The sequence below is a fragment of the Cervus elaphus genome, chromosome 24 (genome assembly GCF_910594005.1).
Source record: "Cervus elaphus chromosome 24, mCerEla1.1, whole genome shotgun sequence".
Taxonomy (NCBI): domain Eukaryota; kingdom Metazoa; phylum Chordata; class Mammalia; order Artiodactyla; family Cervidae; genus Cervus; species Cervus elaphus.
Genome location: NC_057838.1, coordinates 69,243,523 through 69,270,952, shown reverse-complemented (window position 1 = coordinate 69,270,952; position 27,430 = coordinate 69,243,523). Strand labels below are relative to the sequence as shown.

The 27,430-nt window shown below is 48.4% G+C and overlaps 1 protein-coding gene across 1 annotated transcript in view; it reads right to left on the bottom strand.

Annotated features, from left to right (window-relative positions):
- The window catches only part of NUP210 (nucleoporin 210), an 88,728-nt gene extending 80,867 nt beyond the window's left edge, over positions 1 to 7,861 (bottom strand). Inside the window, exon 1 of the mRNA XM_043886453.1 lies at positions 7,520 to 7,861. Coding sequence (XP_043742388.1) covers positions 7,520 to 7,692 — 173 coding nt within the window. The 5' untranslated portion in view covers positions 7,693 to 7,861. The remainder of the gene's footprint in view (positions 1 to 7,519) is intronic.
- Positions 7,862 to 27,430: the final 19,569 nt, after the last annotated feature.

Sequence of the window (27,430 nt, the reverse complement as noted above, 5' to 3'; positions counted from 1 at the left end):
GCCTCCATCTCCAGGGTATCTAAGACAAGGACGGAGCGAGTGGCCTCCACAAGGCTGGCGGGAGCGCTAACAACCAGACTGTGCCCACGCGGCTTGGGGAGAACACAGGCGAGGAACGCAGGGAAAGAGGGAAAGACGGCACGTGGGCCGCAGCGGCTTCCCCGGCCTGACCCTTGCAGGCTCAGAGACGGCTGGGCACTCGACAGAGAAGACAGGGTCCGCGTGGGGCGGAAGGCTGAGATGCCTACGCGGGAACTGGCCCCAACAGCCAGGTCCTTTGGATACAGCCTCGTGTTTGCCAAAGAAGCAGGTTCAGGCTCAATGGCTTTTCTGCACAAGAGCCTTCCTCTGCCCCCAGTTTTCCTGTTTGCTGTTTTAATTATTTTAAAGTTTCTGTTTATTTTATGCTGGCTGCACTGGTCCTCTGTGGCAGGGTGCGGGCTTTTCTCCAGCTGCGGCCCACAGACTTGGTTGACCCGTGGTACGTAGCATCTTAGTTCTTGAACCAGGTAATCAAACCCACGCCCCCTGCATGGGAAGGCGGATTCTTAACCACTGGACCACCAGGGGAGGCCCTGCCCCCAGTTTAAATGAACTGATGCCGCTGCTCAGAAAGGGTGAGAGCCGCTTCAGCCTGTCCACCTGTTGTTCCGCGCATCTCAGCTGGCGGTCAGCAGGCCTGCCCACCCTCCCTGCTCACCCACTCGCCCCAAGTCCCGCAGGAGGAGCTGGAAGGCCCTCCCCAGGCCCCTGGCACAGGCGGTGCTGGTGAGATGGCCCTGTTCTCTGTTGAGAAGGTGAAGGCCCAGGACAGCAGGGCGCTGACACACCCCAGTTGTGTGACCTTGAACCAAGTATAAAGACAGAGTCCACGGCGTGCTCTTTACTTGTCCCTGTTGCACGCAGGTAAGACCCTGGTGCCAGTTTTTGTAGATGCCCTTTAATGGGTCAACAGGCTTCCCTGGTGGCTCGGGTGGTAAAGAATCTGATGGTAAATAATCAGATGGTAAAGATCTGCAGGAGATCAAGTTCAATCCCTAGGTCAGGAAGATCCCCTGGAGAAGGAAATGGCAACTCACTCCAGTATTCTTGCCTGGACAGTTCTAAGGAGAGAGGAGCCTGGTGGGCTACAGTCCACGGGGTCGCAAAGATCTGGACACAGCTGAGAAACTAACACCTTCATTTCATTTTGTCATGGATTCTCTTCTGCTCCAAATTTGCCGCACGTTCTGTCATAAGTGACTCTTGAATGCTCTGTGCATATTGAGACCGTTATATGACTTTTCTTCTTCATTTGGTTGATAGAAGAATTGTTTTCTGTTGGTCAAGCAATTCCACTGATTGGTTAGTATTAAACCAACCTTGCGTTCCCGGGAACCGCCCCAGTTGGTCATAATACATTACCCTTTTTACATTTCTCTGGATTTGATTTGCTATTTTGTTAAGGAATCTTGAACTCTGGGTCTGTGAATTTCTTTTTCTTGTAGTATTTGTGCCTGGTTTGCAATCAATGTAATGTTGGCCTCATAAAAATAAGCTAGGAAATGACTGTTCTTTCTCTCTTTCCTGAAGGAGCTTATAAAGGATTTGTACTATTTCCTCTTAAGTGTTTCACAGAATTTACAAGTGAGGCAACACGGGCTTGCAGCTTTCTTTATGAGAAGACCTGTGACTAGAAACTTAATTTTACCAAGTGTCCTAAGTGGACTGGAAGGCAGCAAGGTGTTCTGAGAACCCTCCCCCACGTCCCGCACGGAAGGTGGGGTGGGGCACCCCACAGCTGGGGGAGCCTGGGATGCAGGGCTGGCGGCCTGTGGCAGTGTTGCTTCCTTTCCTCTAGAATACTCACCCACATTCCAGCAAGACAACCCCCTCCCCCCGCCAGATCACAGCAGCTCCCGTCAAGGGCCCCAGCGGAGCAAACCCAGGGTGTACATACCATCCCCGCCCCCGACAGAAACACACACAGAGATGCGTAAATGTGCATGTGCGGGTGCCACTCCTGCAGGGGACCTGTGGTGGGCTTTGGCTGCCCAGCCTCCACCCCCTCCTCAGTAACAGCACCCAGCTTTTTAGGGGGTGCCGCTCTTCTCCACCCTCAGACCATCAGCTCCTGGGACACTGGGAGGCCTGGTCAGTCAGCAGTGTGAACCCCAGGCTGGCGGGGTCCAGACCCAGGGTGTGCCCCGGCAGCCCTGATGGGGTTTGCAGGCCTGGAACTGCTGTCTAATTACCCTAGGGAGCCCCGGGCAGAGGTCCAGACCTAAGACCTGAGACCAGGCTCTGCTCACCTCACCAAGCCCTGCGTGCAGCCTGAAACAAACTCTGCCAAAACAGAGCTTATTTAAACTTTACACAACTTCAGTTTACTTAAACTTTATTTAAACTACTGTGGTTTGAGTTTCCTGTCACATGCAGGCAACTCAGGAGAGTCTAGCTAAGTGAAACCTCCTGATTGAATTATTCAAGACATGTCGTCTCATTTCATTCAAACTACTGGCACTATATTTAAAAAAAAAAAAAAATGTCATTTATTATGTGCTTATTATGTGTCAGGGACAGAACGAAACACAGCACAAATATTTTATTTGCCCCCCAACAATCCTACTGAAACTCCCATATGATACCCACAGAAACAAGAGCATGGATGGGAAGTAACTTGCTCAAGGACACATTCCTAGATACACCTCAGTGACGCTGGTCTCTAGACCCCTGGCCAGGACCCCACCCTCCCCTCTTGTGATAAATGCACCCAGATTGTGCAAAACAGAGCCAGCTGCCCCCCTCTACCTGCAGCCGCCCACAGGAGCGTCCAGGCCGACAGACCTCAGTGAAAAACGACTCCACGTCCTCAGTTGCCCCAACCCCGCTCACAACCTTAATACTGCTTCTCAGCGTGCCGTCCACGTTCCGAAAACCCTACTGAAGGACCTGGGTAAGACAGCCATTGATGAGAAGGCCTGGCACATTTCCTGGGCATCCCAGGACTGAAGAGTCTGTGACTTGTCTTTTGTTTTTCTAAGGGGATCTTTTTTTTTTTTCCAGTTTGTATTGAATTTGTTACAACATTACTTCTGTTTTATGTTTTGGGGCTTTTTTGGCCACAAGGCATGTGGGATCCTAGCTCCCTGACAGGGATCAAACCCACACCCCCTGCATTGGACAGCAAAGTCTTAACCACTGGACCTCCAGGGGAGTCCTGTGACCTGGCTTTGAACTTGGCTCTGCTAGGTTCCCCATTTGTGCAGTGGGTGGTCACTCTGGAGGTGTTTTGCTTTCAGGATTGAGTGGGGAGTAATACACAAAATAGGCAAAGGAATTAGCAGAAAAACTGGTTCTGCTCTTTGGCTGCCTCTGCCACCCCCACATGCAGTATTCATGCCCCTGCCTTTGGACCTGGGTGTCTGGTCACCCACCCACCGTGGCGGCTGCCTGGACACTTGCACCTTCCCTGGTTCCCAGCCCCTCTCTTTCTATATCCAGTTACATCCAAGTTACCCTTGCATCATTTTCGTACTTTAAAAAAAAATTCTGATTCTTCTTTCTTGAAAAGGTACTTTAAAAAGTCTTAAAGTACCACGCCCTTTAGGCCACGCCCTGAGGCATGTGGGCTCTTGGTTCCCCAACCAGGGATCTAACTGTAGCCTACACTCCTGCAATGAAAGTGCAAGTCTTAACCACTGGACCTCCGGGGAAGTCCAGAAAAAGTATTTAAAGAGGAAACTGTATATCACTAGCATAGACAGAAAGCCCATATCATTTGCCATCCATCTGAAGTAACCATAAAAACAAACATGAGTCACAACAATGTTGCTACTTCCAGGGATGGGGGTGAAGAAGGAAACAGGCTGATATCACAGGGTGTTAAGGAGACTAGAATCTGGATGTTGGGGCTGGAGGCGGGGAGGAGGGTTAGCGGACGGGGACTGAGTCTCAGTTTGGGAAGATGAAAAAGTTCTGGAGATGATGGCGGAGATGGCCCCACAACGTGAATGTACTTGATCTCACTGATCTGGACACAAAGATGGTCACTTTAATGATATGTGCATTTTACCAATGTTTTGTTTAAAAAGAAAAAATAGAAACAACATGTTGGCACCAGAAATGAAAATTATCTTCAGGCTGTCTAACCGGACACAAGAACCCAAGGACGGGGAGGTCAGGGGTGGGAAAAGGAGAAGTGATGGTTGTGCAAAGAAGAGGTGGGTGGGGGCAGAGAAAGACACAGCCCCCCTCCACCCACCAGCTAACCGTCCCCCCAACACACACACACACACACACTCACGCACGAGCCAGAGCCGACAGGGCGGAAGTCACCTCGGACGTCACCGCGAGAGCAGAGTGGGGTGAGGGTCAGGGACAGGCAAGGGAGGCAGGAAGGAAACCACCCGGGAAGCAGGTCCACTCGGTAAACACACTCGGTCACCTCCTTCTGTGGGTCTGCAAAGGGGGACCCGAGCACCCACGGGGGAACCAGGACCGGTGGGCCGGGTGGTGGGGGGCACAGCCAGGCCCCGGTCACCAGCCCAGCAACCCACTCCAGTACTCTTGCCTGGGAAATCCCATGGACAGAGGAGCCTGGTGGGCTACAGTCCATGGAGCCATAAACAGCTGGACACAACTCTCCGACTGAGCGTGCACCCAAGCAATAACATGAAATATCAAAAAAGAATCAGGAACTTGTCACAAAACCAGCAGTGCTGGTATGACGGGAGGGGTTCAGTTAGGTCTGGCCAACTAGTCAGAGGCTGCAAATCCCCAAAGATGGTGGGTCAGAAGGCGCCGTTCCCTGTCCCCCATCCCCCCTCTGCGTGCTCTCGCTCAACAGAGACCATCACTCAGTCCCCCAGAGCACCTCCCTCCTGAGGCTCGCACTGACATGCGAACAGTTTTGACTTGATGCTCTCTATAGTTCTCCTCACCTTAAAATTGCCTGAGTATTTGATACTATAAAATCAAGAAACAGGAAAAGTAAACTTGAAGCCCCTGGCTCAGGTAGGCAACGATCCAGTAAACCGGGAGCCGGGCAGAAAATCCAAAGATGAGCAAAAACTCCCCCAGGGTCCGGGGGGGGGGTCACGTGCTCTGTTCGCCACCTCACAGACTTCACAGTGACCTCCGTGGGCGAAGAAGGAGGCAGACAGAAAGCTTGCCTGCACACCCGCTCTTAAAGTTCCAGAAGAGACTCTTCAAAAACGAAAACAACACCTGACTGGACTAGGAAGAGCAGACTGAAAATAAACATTTCCAGAAGATTTTCCTGTGACGTTAAGGGAGAAGTCACAGCACCAAACACCTCCGAGACACTTAAGCAGTCACACATTTGCAATAAAAACTATGGATCAGATTCAAAACAAGTTACAAGGTACTTAGCACTCCCTGATGCATCAGAGATTAGAATGGTTTTTTTTTCCCCCCTTCCTCCTAAGAAGCTAGATAAGTAAATTAAAATCCATTAGTTTTTCAAAGAAAAAAGCAGTTGGGGAAAAAAAAAAACAGTTGTTACTTCAAAAACAAAAAACACAGCTCTAGAATCTCAGGAAGTAGCACACAAGGACATCCAAGGGGATTCATTTGAAGCCAGCTGTTTGTAACAGTCGGCTTCCTTTTCCTTGGCCCCATATCAAGAGAGAGACAACTTCAGCTAGAGAATGAGCACAGTCTCAGGAAAAGTCTGGACTGACAGCTGATCCCCCGACAGGGGGTCCTGGACAGGATGTAGAAAAGTTAGAGTGAAGATCAGCCTCTGATACCAAGCCGGAAATACGAACCACCAGGTGCAGAGGCACTAGCCCGAAAATGCATTTGGCTAACCTGGACTGTCATTTCAGCAGGGGACCTTCAGAAAACAATAGGTACTAGTAGCGCATGCACGGGGCTCAGTGGTAAAGAATCTGCCTGCGATGCAGGAGATGCAAGAGATGCTGGTTCAAGCCCTGGGTTGGGAAGATCCCCTGGAAGAGGGTTTGGCAACCTACCTGAGCATTGTTGCCTGGAGAATGCCATGGACAGAGGAGCCTGGTGCGCTACAGTCAGTCCATGGGGTTGCAAAGAGTCGGAGACAACTGAAATGACTCAGGAGAAAGCAGTCAGAGGACCAGCACCACGGTCTCTGGATGTGCACGGACAACTGTCCACACAGACTTAACACATGCTGGACTCTGCAGTGCGATCACACCTGATACACTGTCTAGCCTGGAAACAAGCAACCGAAGGAAGGAGCAAGGGTGTAGCATGTGGGCGGCACCCTCCCTTTCATCTCCGGCAAGGTGGCAGGGAGGTGTGTGGTAGGGCCTCGGCCACACCCAGCACTCAGCACCCTGCTAGGAATGAACCTGCTGTGAGTGGAGGCCCCTTCAGGCCGCCTTCTTCTCCTTCTTCTCCCTCGTTGAGGGATGCAGCGGCTGGACCGCATCACCCAGCGACGTTGGGGTGAGGCGTACCCCTAGTCTCATTAGCTCCTTGGGTTCCCAGGTCACACTCCCCACAAGGTGCAGAATTCCTGAGCCCCCAGCAAGCTAGGAATCCAGGCCAACCCTGCTCTGCGGGCAACCTGGGGTAAATCACCAACCATTCTTTTGCATCTTTCATCTGTAACGTAGGTGTAAGTGTTAGTCGGTCAGTCCTGACTCTTTGTGACCCCATGGACTGTAGCCCACCAGGCTCCTCCATCCATGGCATTCTCCAGGCAAGAATACTGGACTGTGTTGCCATTTGTTTCTCCAATGTAGTTGTATCATGTGTTAAAAACCAAAGGTTTGTCCGAAAGATCTCTCATCAAAGGCTTACATTCCTTCCCAAGACGCTGCACTGCTGACTCAACTCCCACGCACACCTTCCCGGCTTCCCCACAAGCCAGGTTCCCACACCAGTCCGGCGCCAGGCAAGAATCACCAGACAAACTCCAGCAAGCTGCCTGCGTCCCTAACCCAGGGTTCTGCAGGGCGCCGACTACCCCTCCCGGAGCCTGAACGAGAAAGGAGTGCGACCACGTGGACGCGCATCCCGGGCCCAGCAGCTCTCCTGTGCGACCCTCTCCCCCAGCAGAGGGGCCCTACGGAAGCCCGGAACCGACAGGCCTTCGGAGGCCCTCAGCTGCACCCACCAGACGCCCTCCGCGAGTCCAGCAGACCGCTGGGCTCCTGACCGCACCCCCGCGCCCTGGCAGGCCCCCTCCTGCCCGAGCGCGCCGAGGCCCGGGAGGCGCCATGCGCAGTGGCGGCGACCGGCGCGCACGCCGCCGGGTCACAAGCGGCCAGTAGCCCGGGCACTGGCCTATCGGCCGCCAACCCAGGGCCCGAGCGCGCGCCGGCGCACCTGCTGCGCGGGCCTGCGGGGGGCGCGCGGCTCCCCGCCTCCCGGCGCCGGCCCGGCCCGGAGGCCGCGCGCCGCAGGCCCCACGGGACCTGCCCGGGGCCGCGGCCATCTCCCCGCGCCCGCGCACCTGCAGCGCGCCCGCTCGGCCGCCCGTGTGCAAGGCCCGCCTCCCGCCCCGGCCCGGCGCCGGGCCGCGCCTCACCAGCGGTAGCAGCCCTCCGAGGCCTCCAGCGTGAAGTTCACGCGCGTTGCCCGCGTGAAAGGCAGCAGCACCTTGGGGATGTTGAGCTTGGCCGCCCGCGCGCCGGGACCCAGCGCCAGCAGCCCCGAGAGCAGGAGCAGCAGCGGCCGCAGCTCCCGGCCCCCAGCCGCCATCCTCGCCGCGCTTCACCTCCCGCGACCCGGTGCCCGGCGGCCCGCGCGCTCCCCTCGCGCCCTCCGTCCCCGGTCGCGCGCGCCCGGCCGGCAGGTGATAAGCGCGGGAGGGAGTGGGGCGGGGCGAGGGCCGCGGCCCGGGGCCACTTCCTGGGCCCCGGCGCGACCTGAGCGCGGGAACTGAAGGGGCCGGGCTCCCATCCCCAGCCCCGGGCCCTGCGGGGCGGAGCGAGGAGCTGGGGCGCGCGCCCGGGGCCCGGAGGCGGGTGGGTGAGTGGGATGGGGAGTGCGCCCGAGTCACCGTGGACAGGGAGAGAAGATGCGGCGCCGGCCTGCAGGACACCCCTCGACCACGTGGGAAGCCCTACACGGTTTCCTGGCCTCCACGTTCGGACCCCTGGTTCAAACTCCTCTCTGCCACCCGCAGCCATTCACTGGGCCCCGTGCAGCGCCTCTGGCCAGTGAGCCTGGCCAGGGTCCGACAAACAAGTCGGCCAGGCTCCTGAGACCTCGAGCTCAATCGAGGGAGACCCCCATCAACACGCGAAGGAACAGGCTCCCAGGAAATCCGGAATGCGTACGCGTCCTGGCCCGGGCATCTAGAAGAGGCGCCCAGTTTCGCAAATGTAAGCCACCTGCCGAAGTCCTGGACCCTTCTACCGCCCCCCCCCCCCCACCAGGGAAGCACTGTGATCCCCAGTTCTCGAGAAGAAACAAGGTGAGTTGGCCTGAAGGCCGCTCAGCCACGAAGGACAGCCCCGAGGCTCTCAGACCCCAAAGCCCTGTTCTCTGCGCTGCACCCGCTCTCTTCCGGAAACCATGGGGAGGTTACTCAAAGGGCAGATTTAGGGCGCCAACACCGCCAGAGCACACCCTACCGCTCCTCTGCCCTCAACAGCGAGAGAGAGGGAACTGCGCAGCATCAGAGAATTCTGGGCACAGAAGTCTTAGATCTTCAATTCAATCTACAGGTTGTGTTCTGGGTTTGTAGTTTTCTTTGTCCTGATTTACGGGAGGAGAGGGCTCAGCAGGTCCCCTACTCCCAGTAGATTAAGATGTTAATCCGCTGTGCTGCGCGGAGGCCCCAGCCTAGTGGGAGGTCAGGAAAGGGCGGAGCAAGTGCCCAGGGGCCCCATGTGTGAAGGGTCCAGGAAGTGTGCCCTGAATTGTAAACCCGGAGGCCCCTTGATCCCCTGGAGGAGGGTACGGAAACCGCTCCAGTATTCTTGCCTGGAGAATCCCATGAACAGAGGAGCTTGGAGGGCTATAGTCCATGGGGTCGCAAAAGAGTCAGACAGGAATGAGCAACTAACACTTTCACTTTTCAGGCCCCTTGATGACCTTGTCTGAGGGTGGAGGGAGAGGCTGAACTTCAGTCCTGCTGGGAAAGGCTTCTAGGAGGAGGTGGCCCCTGTGTTGGACAAAGACATCTCACTGGGTCTCAGAGAGGCCCTGATGGCCGGGGTCTGCCCCTGAGGCGCCGTCCAGCTTTGAGCCAGTAAAGAGGGATGTTTGAGAATCACCCTCAAAGCCTTTCCTGGCAGCTCAGATGGTAGAGTCTGCCTGCAGTGTGGAAGACCCAGGTTCGATCCCTGGGTCCAGAAGCTCCCCTAGAGAAGGACATGGCAACCCACTCCAGTATTCTTGCCTGAGAATCTCATGCATGGAGGAGCCTGGCAGGCTACAGTCCATGGGGTCACAAAGAGCTGGACATGACTGAGCAACTTCACTTTCACTTTCACTCAAGGCCTAAAGGCCCCAGACCAGAGATCTCTGTGAGCTGGGCTCTTCCCTGTGTGGAGCCAAGGGCTCTGGGAGGGGAAATTCCAGTGGGTTCTCTTGTGTAAAGAAATAAGAGTTGTATGAAAAAAAAACAGCCCCAGAGTGGGTAACTGTGCGGGATTCTTAGTGTTCTTGTTTGCATATTTTATTGATTCGTTTTTTAGTAAATAACGGATGGTTCGAGCTAAAAAGGCTGGAAAGAGCTCACAGTAAAAGTGACTCCCCCCTCACTCCCCCTCACCCTGTTCCCTTCCCAGAGGCAGTCAGTGTTTCTGCTTGGGTATGCTTCCAGACAGATTTTATGCATATATAAGCAAATACATGTGTGTATACATTTGAAATTCATGATATAACTCGTCATGTTCCAATCTGCCCACTAACATTGGCAAACCAGGAGCCTTGCCCAGTAGGTAAGTAAATATAAGGGACTCAGTGGGCCATCAGGGATCTTAAGCCCATCTGGCCCATGGGAAGCATGAATCCCTATGACCCCACCTTTCCAGATCTTCTGATTATTGAGGAGAAATCGTAACGTCAATTTGTAGATAAAACATCTTGACTGTAAGTGAATGTAATTTATCTTGGACATTTATCCCAGGAAAAGAAAGCTTAGTTTTCACAAAAGCCCATACATACAATGTTCAAAGCAGCTTTATTCAGAACAACCCAACACTGAAAACAGCATAGAAGTCCTTCCATGGGTGATGGTTAACAGACTGGGTCCATCAACACCATGAAATGCTACTTGGCAACAAAGGAAAACACAGCTGATACAACTCAGTAGCTTGAATTCCAAGGAAATTATGCTGAGTAGAAAAAAGCCAATCACAAAAGGTTACATACAGCATAATTCCACTTGTATAACATTCTTTAAAATGGCAAAATTATAGAACTGGACAACAGGTGAGTGCTTGACGGGTGAGAGCCAGACAGGGGAGGGGTAGGTGGTGATGTGGCTTTAAAATATGACCTCTTTGTGGGGATGGAAATGTGTCTTGACTGAAAAAGTGAACGTGTTAGCCGTTCAGTTGTGTCTGACTCTGTGACCCCATGGATTGTAGCCTGCCAGGCTCCTCTGTCCATGGCATTCTCAAAGCAAGAATACTGGAGTGGGTAGCCATCCCATCTCCAGGGGATCTTCCCAACCCAGGAATTGTAGCTGGGTCTCCTGCACTGCAGGGTAAATCCTGGTTATAGTATGTCCTGTGGGTTTTTTCCTAATTGACATATACTTGATTTATCGATACAATGTTGTCTTAGTTTCAGGCATATAGCAAAATGATTCATTTTTTTTTAAAGTTCTTTTCCATTATAAATTATTACAAGATATTGAAAGAGTTTCCCTGTTTGTCCTATAGTTTTGCAAGAAGTCACTGATGGGGGGAACTGGGAAGAGGGTGCACAGGATCTCTTTGTCTCAAACATGTCTCTGTCTCTGTCTTAAAACTGCATGGGAGGGACTTTCCTGGTGGTCCAGTGGCTAAAACTCGAGGCTTCCAATGCAGGGAACCCGGCTTCCATCCCTGGTCAGGGAACTAGATCCCACATGACACAACTAAGACCCAGCACAGCCAAATACATAAATAAACACTAAAAAAAAAAAAAAAAAGTTGCTTGTGAATCTACAATTACCTAAAAAGAAAAAAAGTTTAATTATGCAAACGGAAAAACAAACATACAAACAGGCCCAACAAAATGATCTGGTAGACACAGCTTGTTGACCACTCATATGCTTACTTTAAGGCAGTCAGGAAATTTCCTCTGAGGAAACCAACCAACAGGAAGCAAAAAAATGAGGGACAGAACATTTCCCTTTGCTCTTTCTTTTGTCCTTAGCCCTGACCACCCCCCCCACCTCCCCGCCCAGGTGCCCATGACCCTGGTAAGGAGCAGTGTCTGGGTCCCAGACTCTAAGCAGCACCTGCCATCTGAGTGTGGTCTGTGTCCTCCCCCTGCCCTGGGCGCCTTCTCTAGGTATCAAGTGCTTAATCTGAGTTTCAGGGGGACAGGGGGCCTGGCCTGAGCAGGCCACGCTGCCCCAGGCACAGAGAGCCCCGTGGAAGGAAGGGACCCCACATTTGTCTGCCTGATAAAGAAAATGAGATAGGACAATGACCTCTATCCCTATGTGCCATGCCTGTCGTCTCCTACCACTCAGAAAAAAATTGCAGATCTGAGGATCACTCATACTGGTATTTCCTATTTGTCTTCAAATCAAAGCGTCACATTTATTTAAGAAGGAGACTTTGTCAGTTCTGTAAATAGGAAGGCAGTATCAGTTGCTCAAATAGTAGCCATAAAATAAATACAATGAAGCAATAGGATGCCTTGAATCTACCAGGAGACACTGTTTCTGGAGCCCAAGGCCCGAGCTGTCTGTTCCTGGGCAGAGGACCAAGTCCCTGCCTACAAGGACCTTTCTCCAGGAGCGAACATAAGTCGAGAGGGGATTTCAAAGGCAAGGAACCTGCTTCTACTGGCATGTTGTCATATTAGAATCTATCTCCCACCTTTTTGCAACAAACATATTTTTTAAACGGTGCAGTGGAGAAGTTCAAGCATTCACAGTAGTTGCTAGAATAGCATAATGACGCCCCCGGCGGGACCATCCACCCCCACGACCACGGCGTGGCCAGCCTTGCTCCTTCTGCAGCCAACTCCAGCCCCCAGCCGTCTCATTTTGAAACATATCCGAGACATCTTACCATTTCATCTGTATTTCAGTGTGCGTATTGCTAAAAGATAAAAACCCTTTCACGATAACCATAAAACTATCGCCACATCTAAAACACGACCACTAATTCCTCAGTCATAAAATATCCAATCAAAGTTCAAACTTCCAACTGTCATAGCTTTTCTTTTTTTTTCACAATTTGTACTTTCAGAATCAGGATCCAGGCAAGGTTCACATGTTGCAATGGGCTGAAATGAGCTTTTAACCTGCAGGTTCCCTGTCCAGCTCTCTCTGCCTCCAGGCATTGTCTGTGTTCCTCTTGGGATAACAGTTCTTCTTTAGAGCTCCCTCACTCGCCTGCCCACCCCCATGCCATCCTTCTGCGGGACCCGCCCAGCAGCACTGGTCTTCCTGCGGCATGAGGCCACAGCTAGCTTCTGGTCACAGTCCCTGAGGATTGAGGACAAGGGAGGGGGTCCCCACTGTGGGCCTTCAGCACTGTCTCTGAGCTGGAAACCTCAGCATTTAGGGAAATAAAAAATAAGAAAAAGGCTGGGAGCAATGCAACAGCTTCAACCCTGGCAAAATGCCTTCTAAAACTTCAAGAGAATGGCACCATTTAATTACAGAAATTGCTGCTTTTTACCAATGCTCAGACATGCTGCCTGCTCACAGGATCTAGTTTTGATTTGTGCATTTATGCTCACGAGGGACGGTTTTCTCACACTTGCCACGTCCATCCCCTGCCAGGGTCAGGGAATGCCCAGGCCAGTTCTCTGCCCCTGGACCACCAGAGCCCTCATCCTCACCCCACTACTCTCTTCTTCCCCAGAGACCTCACTATGGGACAGTGGAGGCAGGATAGGCTGACTGAAGCGCCACACCATCGGGCGCCTCAGAAGCACTGGCACGCGTGCTATCCCACCGCCAGGCCTGACACCAACAACCCCGGAGGGACACACAGGGGGTCTCGACCTCACCAGGCCACCAAAAACTGGAGGAAGGGGGACTTCCCTGGTGGGCCACTGGCCAAGACTCCGTGCTCCCGATGTAGGGGCCCTGGGTTTGATCCTTGGTCAGGGAACTAGATGCCACATGCCACAACTGAGATCTTGCATGCCACAACACAGCTGGAAGATTCTGCACAGTCAAATAAATAACTTTGAAAAATACTGGAGGAGAGTATGTCCTAACCCTGGCTCCCCAGATGGGCCCTGCCCACCACCAGGCAGCGGACACTGGTACCAGAGTAGTCAACACAGATCACAGTACACGCCTGCCTGGCCCCCACCCTCCAGAGCCCCCCAGATGCCTTTGGCAGAAGAGTCTAAACTCTCCGTGATCTTCAGGACCCCAGATGCACCTGCTTCCCACACAGCATCCACTCCTCCGTCCACCTCTCAGGCCCTCTCCTCCAGTCTGGACACACCTGGCTATTTCAACCTCTTAGGGACGAACATTTTTTTCTAACACTCCTTTATAAGACAAAATTATTTTTTTTAATTTAAAATATTTTTATTTTTTATTAAAAATTAAATATTGTAGCCCAAAAGGGAAAGGTGATAGATTATTCTTTTTAATTATATTAGTATATTTTTTAAAAACATACTTACATACCTGCCTGTTTCAGTAAGAAATAACATCAGGGTGTACGGGTCCATTTACTAAAGAAGAATGCAATTGAAATCTGCCATTTGGGGGGGCTTCCCCGGTGACTCAGTGGTGAGCATTCCACCCGCCAATGCAGGAGACACCGGTTCCGCCCCTGATCTGGGACCATCCCACACGCCGCGGGGCATCTAAGCCAGTTCACTATTGAGCCTAGGCTCTAGAGTCCGGGAGCTGCAACTACGGAAGCCCGCATGCCTTAGAGCCTGTGCTCTGCAGCGGGAGAAGCCACCACAATTAGAAGCCTGCACACCACAACTAGAGTAGCCCCTGCTCACGGCAACTACAGACGAGCCCGAGAAGCAAGGAAGACTCTCATAGCCAAAAACACATAAAGAAAATTATTTTTAAAAATCATTAAGATGATGAACTTTACCACCACCACGACAACGAAAAAGGATTAAAAAAAAACCTTAACAGTAGCCAAGTAATTCTTTAGAACTTAAGCCTACAGAGGCTTTCAGGCATTTGTGTATTTCATCCCTGTGTGATGAATTACAAACATACGGTGTGTATTTTATCATTGACATTAACACTGCCTGTGCACGGTGGTTATGGAGACCAGACAAACTTCAGTCCACCTTGTTACTGTCTTCAGAATCTCTCTGGACAATGCTGTGGGCAGCCCTCAGCCCATCCTTGGGCACAGCTTACTCTGAGGCCTGTACAAATGCTGGTCAGATGCCGTCCCTGCTCCCTGTTGGCTGCGTGGCCCTGGGAAGGTAATTGGTTACCCCTTCATTGATAACATGGAGTTCCTCCTGGTCTCCAAGGCACAGAGATTCCATTGATAAGACATGTAGCCTTAGGACAGGGCTTAGGACACTATGTAGTCAAGTACTTATTCCACAAGGAGGATGTTCCTCTTCCTCAGAAAGCACTACCCAGATTTCTTTCCTTTGAATTGTTTCCCAATATTGAACAATCAGGTTTTTTGTTTTTTTAATGTAGAATCTAGCTTTATAATTTCTTTCAAAACATTAGAAGTTAAAAAAAAAAAATCAGAAGGACTGGCATCATGGGACTCATCTTTCCCCAGGGACTCATCTCTTCCTGCCAGAAACAAGTGGCCAACATCTTTTGAAAGAAGGATTTTCAACTCCCCAGTTTGCCACAGTCCTCACCACCCCCTACTGTCATCCCAATGAGCTTTACATTACACATAAATAAAAATCCACACCCAGGCAACAAAATACATTAGGAAACTTTCATTTCACCCACAGACTCGCCAATGCAGTGATCAAGAGGAACTTTAGGTTTTCCCATAACTTTCCACATATTCACTGAAGCGAAGAAGCCACAGTTCTGTCTTGCGGCAGGCCTCAGATGGTCTGCCCTCCAGCCGAGAGGCCTGTCAGAGCAAGGATGGCTTCCTGTGTGAAGCTGCTCTCTCCCCCCTGCCCATGCAGCAGGGCACTTGTTATCATTTCGGAGAACAGCCAGGTAAATTTAGCTAAACTGTTTTGAGGGTTCTTTTTGTTTTTTTGTTTTGTTTTTGTAATTCTTGGCCTGGGGCATGTGGGATTTTAGTTTCACCACCAGGGATCAAGCCCACACCCCCTGCAGTGGAAATGCAGAGTCTTAACCACTGGACTCACAGGAAGTCCCTAAACTGCTGACAATATCACAATATTTACAACACAAAGGTGCACATTAGAATGTGTCAAATCGTACTGTCCTTTAAGTCATAATGTGACTTGAGTGGATAATTTAGGTTTTGTATCCATTAGAAACTTTGATGAACTCAGAGTTTAAGTCGCTGGTGGGGGTGGGGGGGTTGCGGTTCTTTGCTCACATTTTTACTCTGTGGGCCCACAATGCTTTCTATAGGACTAAGAAAGGCAGTGTCTGTTGGGAGGGGGAAATTTCCCTCTTCCTCCATTGAGTTCCTGTGGCTGAGCTAATAATCAAATGGACATAAGACACATAAATAGGAGAAAAAGGAATAAATTTTAATTTGTGCTCATAGAGGTTTTGTAGTAATGGGACCTAAGAGGTGGCCAAAGCAAGCAGTTTGTATATTTTTTTAGACAAAGAAACAATAAATTTGAGAGGAATTGACAGGAAAAAGGAAGTGAAGCTTTGGGAACTCTAATTAGAGTTTGGCCTTGGGGTGGTAAATTAAAGAAGTAACAGGTTTGTTTATATAGACTCTCCGCCATAGATCCCATTTCTGGCAATAAGGATTCCTTCCACCTCCAGATGCAGGCAGTGACCCTTTTACAGGAGAGACTGATTTCCTGCTTTCTGGAAGGCAGAGAGGAGGGTCACTGGTTCCCTCTTGTATTAACATCTATCTCAAATGTTAGTCTCTCAGTTGTGTCTGACTCTTTGTGACCCTAAGGACTGTAGTCATCCAAGCTGCTCAGTCCATGGAATTCTCCAGACAAGAATACTACAGTGGGTATCCATTCCTTCTCCAGGGGATCTTCCTGACCCAGGGGTCGAACCTGGGTCTCCTGCATTGCAGGCAGATTCTTTACCATCTGAGCCACCAGCGAAGCCGTAAGTAATTTTAACTCAAAATAACCAGTGAGCCATTAAGGCATATTTGGGGATGGCCTGACCTGGCAGAAATCATCTTTACTTTAGACTTCTTACTTTCTCTCCTACCATTTTTATCTCAGAGCAAAAAGAGAAGTTTGTGAGAATAAATTCAACTTCTCTATCAGCTGAAAATTAGAACTACTTGACTATGGTGTTAGAGTCAGTTTGTGGAGAGCTAAAGAAATCGTACTGAGAAGATAAGCATACAAACAGAGAATTCCCAGGAGAGAAAGTCCCAGTGATCAATACACAGAAAAAGATCTGCCCATCCCTTGAATCCAGGGAAAGGCAAAATAAAAAAGGAATGAGCTGTCATCTCTCACTGATCAGATCAGCCAAACTTTTAAAGTCTGACTCTATCAAGTCTGAGCAAAGACAGAGGAAATGAAGTCTCTTGCACCGTTGGTGGAGGTGTAAATTGCTTCAGCCAATTGGAGGAGATTTTCAGTACATATGTCTGCAAGTCCTTATTGAAAATCTGAAATCAGATATGTTTCAGAATTTTTAAAAATAATTTTTATTCATTTATTTATTTTTGGCTGTGCTGGTCTTTGTTGCTGTGTGGGCTTTTCTCTAGTTGTGGCCAGAGGGGGCTACTCTCTAGTTGCAGCAGGAAGGCTTCTCATTATGGTGTCTTCTCTCCTGATGCAGAGCACAAGCTATAGGGTGCAAGGGTTTCAGTAGTTGCAACCCCTGGGTTCTAGAGCACAGGCTCAGTAGTTGTGGCATACGGGCTTAGTTGCTCGGACACATGTGGGACCCTCCTGGACCAGGAACCAGTCCCGTGTCTCTCGCACTGGCAGGCGGGTTCTTTACCACTGAGCCAACAGGGAAGCCCCTGTTTCAGAATTTATTGTTTTTCATTTAGTTTGAAAAGTAAAAGGTGCAGAAACCCCTTTTTACAACACCACTCCCAGTGAATTCAGGAACAGCACCTACTGTCAACACTATGACTGTTCTTAAATAAAACATCAATATTCACACTGAATGGGCAGAAGACTTTCAACAGTCTCAACTCAAGTATGTCGGTTTTCCTTGCAAAGGACTTTGATGAGAACTTACGGGGAAAGTGATTTTAGAGGTTTTGGGGGTTTGTTTTTGATTTCAGAATGGTGGGGCGGGATCTTGGATCTGTAATTAGTAAACTTGAACACAGACATAGTTCAAGACCTAGCAATTCATCTCATAAGTATGTGCCTTAGAACATGAGATTTGAAGTTTTTTTCTCAATTAAAAAAATGTTCGAAGCACAGTTGATTTACAATGTTGTGTTAATTTCTGCTGTGCAGCAAAGTGACTCAGTTATGACTATGCGTAGCCTTTTATACACTCTTTTCCATTATGGTATATTACAGGACATCAAATACAGTTCCCTGTGCTACACAGGAGGACGTTGTTGTTTATCCATCCTGTATATAACAGGCTGCACCTGCTAATAGAATTTGAACTTTTCTGAGTGCAACCCACAGTATGAGAAGCACAAGTCAGAGACTTCCCTGGTGGTCCAGTGGTTAGGGCTCTGCACGTCCACTGCAGGGGGCATGGGTGCGATCCCTGCTCAGAGAACTACTGTTCCACATGCTGCTCAGTGCAGTTAAAAAACAAAGCAACACAATCACATGTAACCCATTTCACATGTAACGCATTTGTCTGAGTGAAATGAAAGTTTCATGAAACAGTATTTGCCTTCCTGCAGGTGACCATTCTGATATCTTCTGTTTCATATTTCATCATTTGGGTGTTTAATATGTGCCAGACATAGTTCTAAGCCTTTTCCCCTATATTTCATTCTTTCAAAAGTTCTTGGGTAACAACTCAATGATAAAAAAGCCAAATAACCCAATTTTTTAAAATAAGCAAAGGGCGTGAATAGGTATTTTTCTGAAGAAGACTTACAAACAGCCAATAGGAAGATGTCCAATGTTATTAGCCACCAGGGAAATGTCAATCAAAACCACAACAGATAGCATTTCACATCAACTGGGATGGCCGTGATAACCAAAAAAGAGACATACCAACTGTTGGTGAGGATGTGGGAACTGGAACCACAGGGGAGGAAAAACTTTCCCCTGCTATGTTAGGTTCAGTAATGGGGGCAGATTAGCAAGAAAAAAGATAGAATTTTATAGGTACTGGAAGTTCACAGGAAAACATAATCTCTATATAGCTGAAGACTTAATAGGGGAGAAGGATACACGAAAATGCTTCTGTGGAATAACAAATGGGTTTACAGAGGAGCCAATGGGAAATAAGAAAGCTTGTGATGTTTGTTTAAGCAGGTGGTGCTAGTGGTAAAGTACCCACCTGCCAATGCAGGAGATGAGGTTCAATCCCTGGGTTGGGAAGGGATGGAGGCGGGTATGGCCGCCCACTCCAGTAGTCTTGCCTGGGAAATCTCACAGACAGAGGAGGCTGGTGGGCTACAGTCCATAGGGTCACAGAGTCGGACACAACTGAAGTGACTTGGCACAACACACAAGCAGGTACAAGGATCTTCCATTCTCTTCTTTCCAGCCCAAGAGAGGAGGTTTATGGCATCATCACTCCAGAAGTTTCTACCTTAATCAAATAAAGGAAGCTCGGAAAAGGCTCTTCCTGCAACTGTGACTCTCGAACGTCTTTCCTTTAAAATGATCTTTGTATCAACTCTGGAGGCCTCATTGGGCCCCCAAAGGACCTTCACTCAGTGCTGGTGGGAATGCAAAATGGTGCGGACACTTTGGAAAATAGCCTGGCAGTTCCTGAAAAATTAAACATAGAGCTGCCCTATTGTTGAAAGTGAAAGTCACTCTGTCATGTCAGATTCTTTGCGACCCCATGCACTATACAGTCCATGGAGTTCTCCAGGCCAGAATACTGGAGTGGGTAGCTTTTCCCTTCTCCAGAGGATCTTCCCAACCCAGGGATTGAACCCAGGTCTCTGCATTGCAGGCAGTTCTTTACCAGCTGAGCCGCCAGGGAAGCCCCCATTGTTGTTCAGCCACTCAGTCGTGTCCAACGCTTTGTGACCCCATGGACTGCAGCACGCCAGGCTTTCCTGTCCTTCACTGTCCCCTGGAGTTTTCTCAAACGCACGTCCATTGACTTGATGGTGCTATGTAACTGTCTCATCCTCCACCGCCCCCTTCTTTTGCCGTCAATCTTTCCTAGCATCAGCGTCTTTTCCAATGAGTTGCCTACGATCCAACAATTCTGCTCCTAGGTATATACCCAAAAAGAAACGGAAACATTCCTCTACACAAACACTTGTATACAGACATCCATAAAATTATTCACAGTAACCAAAAAGGGGAAACAAGCCAATTGTCCATCAGCTGAGGACTGGATAAGTGAGTGTGGTCTGACAGAGGATGGAGCACTATTTGACAACAAAAAGGAAGCGAGAGTCGACACATGCTACAACATGAATGAACCTTGAAAGCACTGTGGTCAGTGAAAGTCACAAAATGCCACATATCGTATGACCCCATTTATGCGAAACGTCCAAATTTACAGAAGCAGAAACATGTTACTGGTTGCCTGGCAATGGGGGCGTGGATGGAGAGCAGAAATGCAGAATGGTTGCTCATGATCCTACGGCTTGTTTGAGGGGTTCTGAGACTGTTCTAAAATTAGAGGGTGGTTTGGGACTTCCCTGGGCTCCCCTGGTGGCTCAGAGAGTAAAGAATCTGCCTGAAATGCAGGAGACCCCGGTTCAACCCCCAGGTCGGGAAGATGCCCTGGAGAAGGAAACGGCAACCCGCTCCCGTAGTCTTGCTTGGAGTAATCCACAGACAGTGAAGCCTGGGGGACTATAGTTCACGGCGTCACAAAGAGTAGGTCACGACTGAGTGACTAACACACACCTGAGACTTCCCTGGAGGTCCAGTGGTTAAGATTCTGCACTCCCAACGCAAGGGACACTGGTTTGATCCTTGGTTGGGGAACTAAGGTCACACACGCCACACTGAGTGGCCAAAAACTAACTAAATAAAATAAAATTAGAGCATGGTGATGGCTGCACAACTCCGAAATACCACAAAACACTGAACTGTAAATCCATGAGATTTTACGACATGCAAACTATATCTCGATAAAGCTGTAAAAAAAAGTATGGTTGAAATCCGGGGCACTCTATGTCCCCCTTCTGATGTCTATGCCAGAAGTTTTCCCTGTCCTTTTTATACTTTAATAAAACTCTGCTACACACACACACACACACACACAATTTTGGTTGAAATCCCTCACATTCATCTCTCACACCACTTATAGCTTGTGACCCACAGTGAGACGAAATGGCTACAGAGAAATTCTCACGCGTACAAGCAGATGTGAAGAAGGATATTTATTGCAAGACTTTTTTTGTGAATATAAATAAATTGGAAGTGTCTCTAACTTTACTCTTGGGGTAAAATACTGTACAACAGTTAAAAAGGATGACCCAGACCTACAGATTGACAGCTTGAGATCACATCACAGCATTGCATGGAGCAGGCGCGTCATCAGGGAACACTGCGGCTTTCTGCTCTCAGGAATGTTCTTTTTTTCTTCACTCGACTGACAGTCCCAGGAGTGTTCACTTTGCACCCTTTTGTGAAACTGAACACTTTTCTGTATCTGCATAATTCATAAATAACTTAATGTTATTACAAAAAAGGAAATGCGGAGTGTTATGTACAGCTTGATGCTGTTTATGTATAAATTTTACAAACATGCCAATCAATAGCATTGTACCCATCCATGCCTGGTCAGGAAAATAGAAGTTGTTCTAGCTGTATTGAGGAGAAAGGTATTTAATGCAAAAAATTGCTTTCAAGTGTGTTGAAGGGGATGAACAATAGGAAATAGTACTCAGACATCAGGAGGCTGTCTCTGCCCTTGGACCGACGCCAAGAATGCAAAGGTACCGCTCACCCGCCAGAAGCCCTGCGCTCAACCATGAACTCAGGGGCCTAAGGTCCTTCTCCTGCCACAGCTGAAAGCACCACCAACCTGCAGAGCTGGCGCAGAAAGGAGGACAGCTTCTTTCTCTCTCCTCCCTTACAATCTCCAAATGCAGAAACAAGGGGGTTGGGCAGATAGCTTGGAAGCTTCCAGTCCCACAGGTTAAGCAGAGAGCAGGCAAAGACGGAACGGGGCTGACAGACAGAACCTTGTGTTTATACAGGAAGGATTCCCACCCAAGTCACGACGGGGATCAGAGCCGGCGGTGCTGTTGCTGTCGTAGTTCGGTCGCTCAGCCGTGTCTGACCCTCTGCGACCCCACGGACGGCAGCACGCCAGGCCTCCCTGTCCTTCACTAGCTCCTGAGCTTACTCAAACTCATGTCCATTGAGTCGGTGATGCCATCCAACCATCTCATCCTCTCTCGCCCCCTTCTCCTCCTGCTCTCAATCTTTCCCAGCATCAGGGTCTTTTCCAATGAGTCAGCTCTTCTCATCAGATGGCCCAAGTATTGGAGCTTCAGCTTCAGCAACACTCCTTCCAGTGAATATCCAGGGTTGATTTCCTTTAGGCCTGACTCATTTGAGCTCCTTGATTCCCACCGAAGTCATGAGAGTAGTCAGAGCCAACTTTATAACAGTTTATTTATTTAATTTAAAAAATTAAATAAATATGCATGATTGTCGATTATGACTTTGGAGACAATAGGTGCTTATTTTATTATTATGTGTATTTTTCTACATCTCCTTAAATTCTAAGAGCATAATATATTCTAAAAATCTAACTGCTAAAAATGCAGTCAAAAAAGAACTTACTGAAAAAGAGAATATACCAAAACACTAATGATTTTTGTGGTAGGATGGTAACCTAGGGAATTTTTACCTTTTGTTTTAAATTTTTGAAGTATTATTTGACACCTGTATTAAATTTATAGTGAAACTTTACAGTAGGGATGCTCTTGACTTTTGCCTAACTTTACATGAGTGTAATAGTTTGGAGGAAACACCATGTCAAGAACATCATTTTAAGCTCTTGTAACCATATGAAAGATTAGCTTGAGACATCTGTTGGTGCAGACAGCATCCTTTCAAAAGAAAAACAATGACAAAGTCAGTGGATTGCCTATTCACTCGACTTGTTGAGAACCCTGGGACAAGTCTCTCTGATGACTGACTTGGGATACAGAGATGGATGAAATGCTGTGTCAAACTGTTTAGCTTCGAGGGACTGGGGGCAGGAGGAGAAGGGGACGACAGAGGATGAGATGGCTAGATGGCATCACCAACTCTATGGACATGAGTTTGAGTAAATTCCGGGAGTTTGTGATGGACAGGGAGGCCTGGTGTGCTGCGATTCATGGAGTTGCAGAGTCGGACACGACTGAGTGACTGAAGTGACTGACTGAGTGACTGACTGTGACTTATAAGGGGGTTTCCCAGGTGGTGCTAGTGGTGAAGAATCCACCTGCCAATGCAGGAGATGCAAGAGATGGGAGTCTGATGACCCCTGAGTCAGGAGGATCTCCTGGAGGAGGAAATGGCAACCCACTCCAGTATTCTTGCCTGGGAAATCCCCTGGACAGAGGAGCCTGGCGGGCTACAGTCCATGGGGCCACAGAGAGTCAGACACGACTGAGCGACAGAGCACTCATTTACCATTCAGATGATGAAAATATATTTCTCATATACAACCAGTCTTTGGCCACAGTTTCTGGCTCAAAGCTTCCAAAACCCTTGGAATTTCCTGGGACATGAGAGCAGTAAGAACATCGTTTGTTATAATATCTGGTCTCTTAACTTCAGCCTCAGAGCTAGCATAAAGGTGAAATAGGCATCCTGTTATTGATAACAAGCCCCTTTACACCTCCACAGGCCTTTTGTTGATGAGGTGACTTGGGCAAGCATCTAAGGATGGGGCTGGTTACCAGGGGGACCAAACTTGGAGGGGATGGGACTGGTTTCCGGGAGGGGAGATGGGCTGGAGGGCGAATGGCTGGCCAATGGTCAGTGATGTGATCGGCCGTGCCTGTGTGAGGACGCCACAACAAAAACCTGAAAGGAGGAGGTTCAGAAAGCTTCCAGGATGGGGAACCAGAACTCGTCTACATGTCACCGTACTTTGGGGATTTTTATGCAGGCCTCATCCTGTAGGCATGATTAACCATTAAGTGAATCTGCAGCCCCTCTTTCCCCTTCCCAGAGGTTAGTGGCTGAGGCTGAACAATCTTCTAGTCCTTACTTGGTCTTTCTGGAGACCAGCCCCCACTTTGAAGCGATCCAGGAGCCCACCAAGTAGCGCCTCAATATAACAAAAGACATGCCTAAAATTACAAAAAAAAAAAAATTTTTCCTGTTTGCTTAAATTTTTTAAAAAATTTAGAAAGGAACCTCCCTGGAGTCCAGTGGTTAAGACTCCATGCTCCCAACAGCGGGGGCCCAGGCTCGATATCGCTGGTCAGGGAACTGAGATCCCGCACGCAGTGTGGTGCAGCCAAAACATAACAACAACAAAAAAGACATGCCTATCATCCAGGAAATTCCAAGGGATTTAAGAGCTCTGTGTAAGGGTCCCGGGTCAAAGACCAATATTAGAACAGACAGTGTTCCTAGTACTAGACAAGTAAAATCAACCCAGTTTCACAGATCTGAAAACCGAGCAAGACCAGTGGCTTCTGAAAAGGCACATGACTGCTTGGTTGGTAGAACAGGACTTAAAAGTCAGTTCTTCTGACATCCAGGTCAGGGCTAAAGATATTCCAAATGGCATATATATATATATATATATATATATATATATATATATGTTTTTTAATGAGAATTCTTTTCCTGTTTGCATTCTCACTCTGAGTGTGAGATGTCCACGTGAACAGGAACTGGACCCATATGCATTCTCTCTTCCACACTAATCAGCTTCAGTTTATTTTTGCTCAGGTCAGCTCATGGACACGCAGAAAAGAGGATATTAGTCATTAAAAAAGATTTTAAAGGAGCTGCTGTGAAGTGCTCTGCTGTTCTCCAAAGCCAGTTTCTGCTCCCAGAAGTGGGATGAGACGATTGCCTATCACAGAACTGTGTGTGTCTTTCAGCAAAAAATGGGCTGCATTTGGATGCTGAAGAGATGACATCCTAAGAAACTTGGGCTTCTGAAATCAGGGTCTTTTCCTCCCAGGCAGCAGTTAACTTTCCAGATGCCGTTGTCAACTGTGATCTTTCCATCCTCACTAAACATCAAAGCACAGGGCAGAGCACTTGGGAGAGTGTTTTCAGGAGGCCCAGCACATGCAGGCTCTAATGACTGTTCCCATCTCACACGTGAGGTCACTGACTCACACAGGCAGAGTGGGGTGCCCGAGATCCCCCAGAGCCTGACCCAGACCCTGGCCCCAGCGCGTGTTCCCGTATTTGGGGGCTGGGATGAGGTGAGGTTAGAACCCTCCACACACCCAAGGGCAACAGCATTTTGCTTGTTGGTTTATTTCTTAAAAAAAAAAACAACAAAAAAAACTGACCATATTTATTTTTTGAAGTACAGTTGAAAATGTTTTAGGTATACACAAAGAGACTCAGATATATATACATAGATTTATATATATATATATATATATATATCTTCAGATTCTTTTCCATTATAGGTTCTATAAGATATTGAATATAGTTCTCTGTGCTTTACAGAAGGACCTTGTTGTTTATTTTATATATAGTAATTATTTCTTTCCAGACAGGGAAATGGATCATGTTCCTGCTTAAAATATCTTAATGGTCTTTAGACCAATGGCCAGAAAATTGTGAATAATAATCATTTTTTAAAGCAACATGATAGATTAGGCAGAACACAGTAGTTTCTTAAAGAGTGGCCATGAAATTCCAGTTCGAATATGATTGATAGGTTTCACCTGTAAGCAGAGACAAGCCGTAGCACCTCCAGGGACGAAGGATTCATCACCACCTGAGTCAGCTGCTTGTTCCTCTGCCCCATGTCAACCCAGGATCTACCTGCCCACAGCTTCCTCCCATCCCTCGGACTAAACCCTGCCGCCCTTCCTCCCTGTCCATCCTCTGCACGCTGGACATAGGCCCATGGCAGGACACCAAGACACAGCTTAGCTTGAGGATGAGGACTCGACTCCAAGCCGACCTGGCTGTCTGCACACCCGCCCTGGCTGATGGGCCTGGGTCAAGTAACCTCGACTTCCATCCTGTCCTGAGAGAACTGATTATGGACCTTCATTCTCTCCTGATACAACTACTTAGATTGGATTAATAAGGGTCGTCCAGAGAACCAGAACAGAATGTGCACATGTGTGTGTACATAAACACGTATGTACATTTCAAGAGATTTATTATAAGGAATAATTCACACAGTTAAGGAGGCTTGCAAATCCCAACATCTGCGGTCTGCAAGCCAGAGACTCAGAAGGGCCGATGCTGTGGTCCAGTCCAAGTTTGAAGGTAGGAGAACTGGGAGAACCAAAGGGGCAAATTCCAGCCCAAGGGCAGGAAAGGACCCAAGTCCCAGCTCAGCACTCAAGTCACAAAATTCCCTCTTACTCAAGCTTTTTTTTTCCACTTGGGTCTTCAGTTAATTAGACTATATTTGGGAGGGCAATTCAGTGTACTCAGTCTACTGATTCAGACATTAACCACACCCACAGATGTCTTCACAGACACACCCAGAACACTGTTTGACCAAATGTCTGGGCACCCCCAGACCCAGTCAAGCTGGCAAATAAAACTTAATCTACGAAGTCCCTCTAAGCACCGGTTCTGGATGACCCACAAACTCTGACATGCTGGGTTTTCACTCCCACTCAGTTCAAAATATTTTGAAACTTCCCTTGTTTTGTTTTTTGAGTGCGTACTCAGGCAAGTCCGACTCTTGCAACTCCATGACTGTAGACCACAAGGCTCCTCTGTCCATAGGATTTCCCAGGCAGGAATACTGGAGTGGGCTACCATTCCCTTCTCCAGAGGGTCCTCCCGGCTCAGGGATCAAATCTGAGTCTCCTGCATTGGCAGGAAAATTCTTTATCCACTGAGTCACTTGAGAAGTGGTTTGATTTAAAGGATTTTTGAGATTTTTCTGTATAGCTTTTTAATTAAAAAAATTTTTGACTGCACCCCATGGCATGTGGGACCTTATTTCCCCAACCAGGGATGAAACCTGCCCCCTGCACTGGAAGGCAAAGCCTTAAATCACTGGACCACTGGGGAACTCCCTAATTAAAAAAATAAATAATAATGTGGTAAATACACATAACAGATATCATCGTCTTAACCATCTTTAAGTGCCTAGTTCACTGCATTCAGTATTCACATTGTTGTGCAACCATCACTACCATTGTCTCCAGAATTCCTTTCATCTTATTAGACTGAAAGTATGACCCCAGTAAATACTAGCTCTCCATTCCTCTCTCCTTGAGCCCCTGGCAACTACCTGTCTCCATTCTATCTCAATGAATCTGACCATTCTAGGTGCCACATGTAGGTGGAATCATGCAGTACTTGTCTTCTTTGTGACAAGTTTCACTATTGCAAGCAAGTTTCACAAGCTCACTATGTCACTGAGCATAATGTCCTCAAGGTTCAGCAATGTTGTCACATGCATCAGAATTTCCTTCCTTTTAAGGCTGAGTATTCTGTTGTCTGCAGAGACCACAGTTTGTTTGTCCATCATCTGTTGATGGACACCTTGGTTGCTTCTACAGTTTTAGCTATTGTGAATAGTACTACTGTGCACATATTTGTAAAAATATCTCTTAAGACCCTGCATTCAGTTGTTTGGATGTATATGCAGAAGTGGAATTGCTGCATCATATGGTAATTCTATGTTCAATTTTTTGAGAAACTCATACTGATTTCCACAGTGGCTGCACCATTTTACCTTCCCACCAACAATGCACAAGAGCTCCAATTTCTCTACATCCTTGCCAACACTTGCTATTTTCTGCATTTTTAAAAATAGTATCCATTCTAATAGTTGTCAAAAATAACTTATCTTCCCTGGTGGCTAAGCTGTTAAAGAATCCACCAGCAATGATGGAGACCTAGGTTCCATCCCTGGGTTGGGAAGATCCCCTGGAGAATGGAATGGCTACCCACTCCAGTATTCTGGCCTGGAAAGTCCATGGGGTTGCAAAGAGTTGGA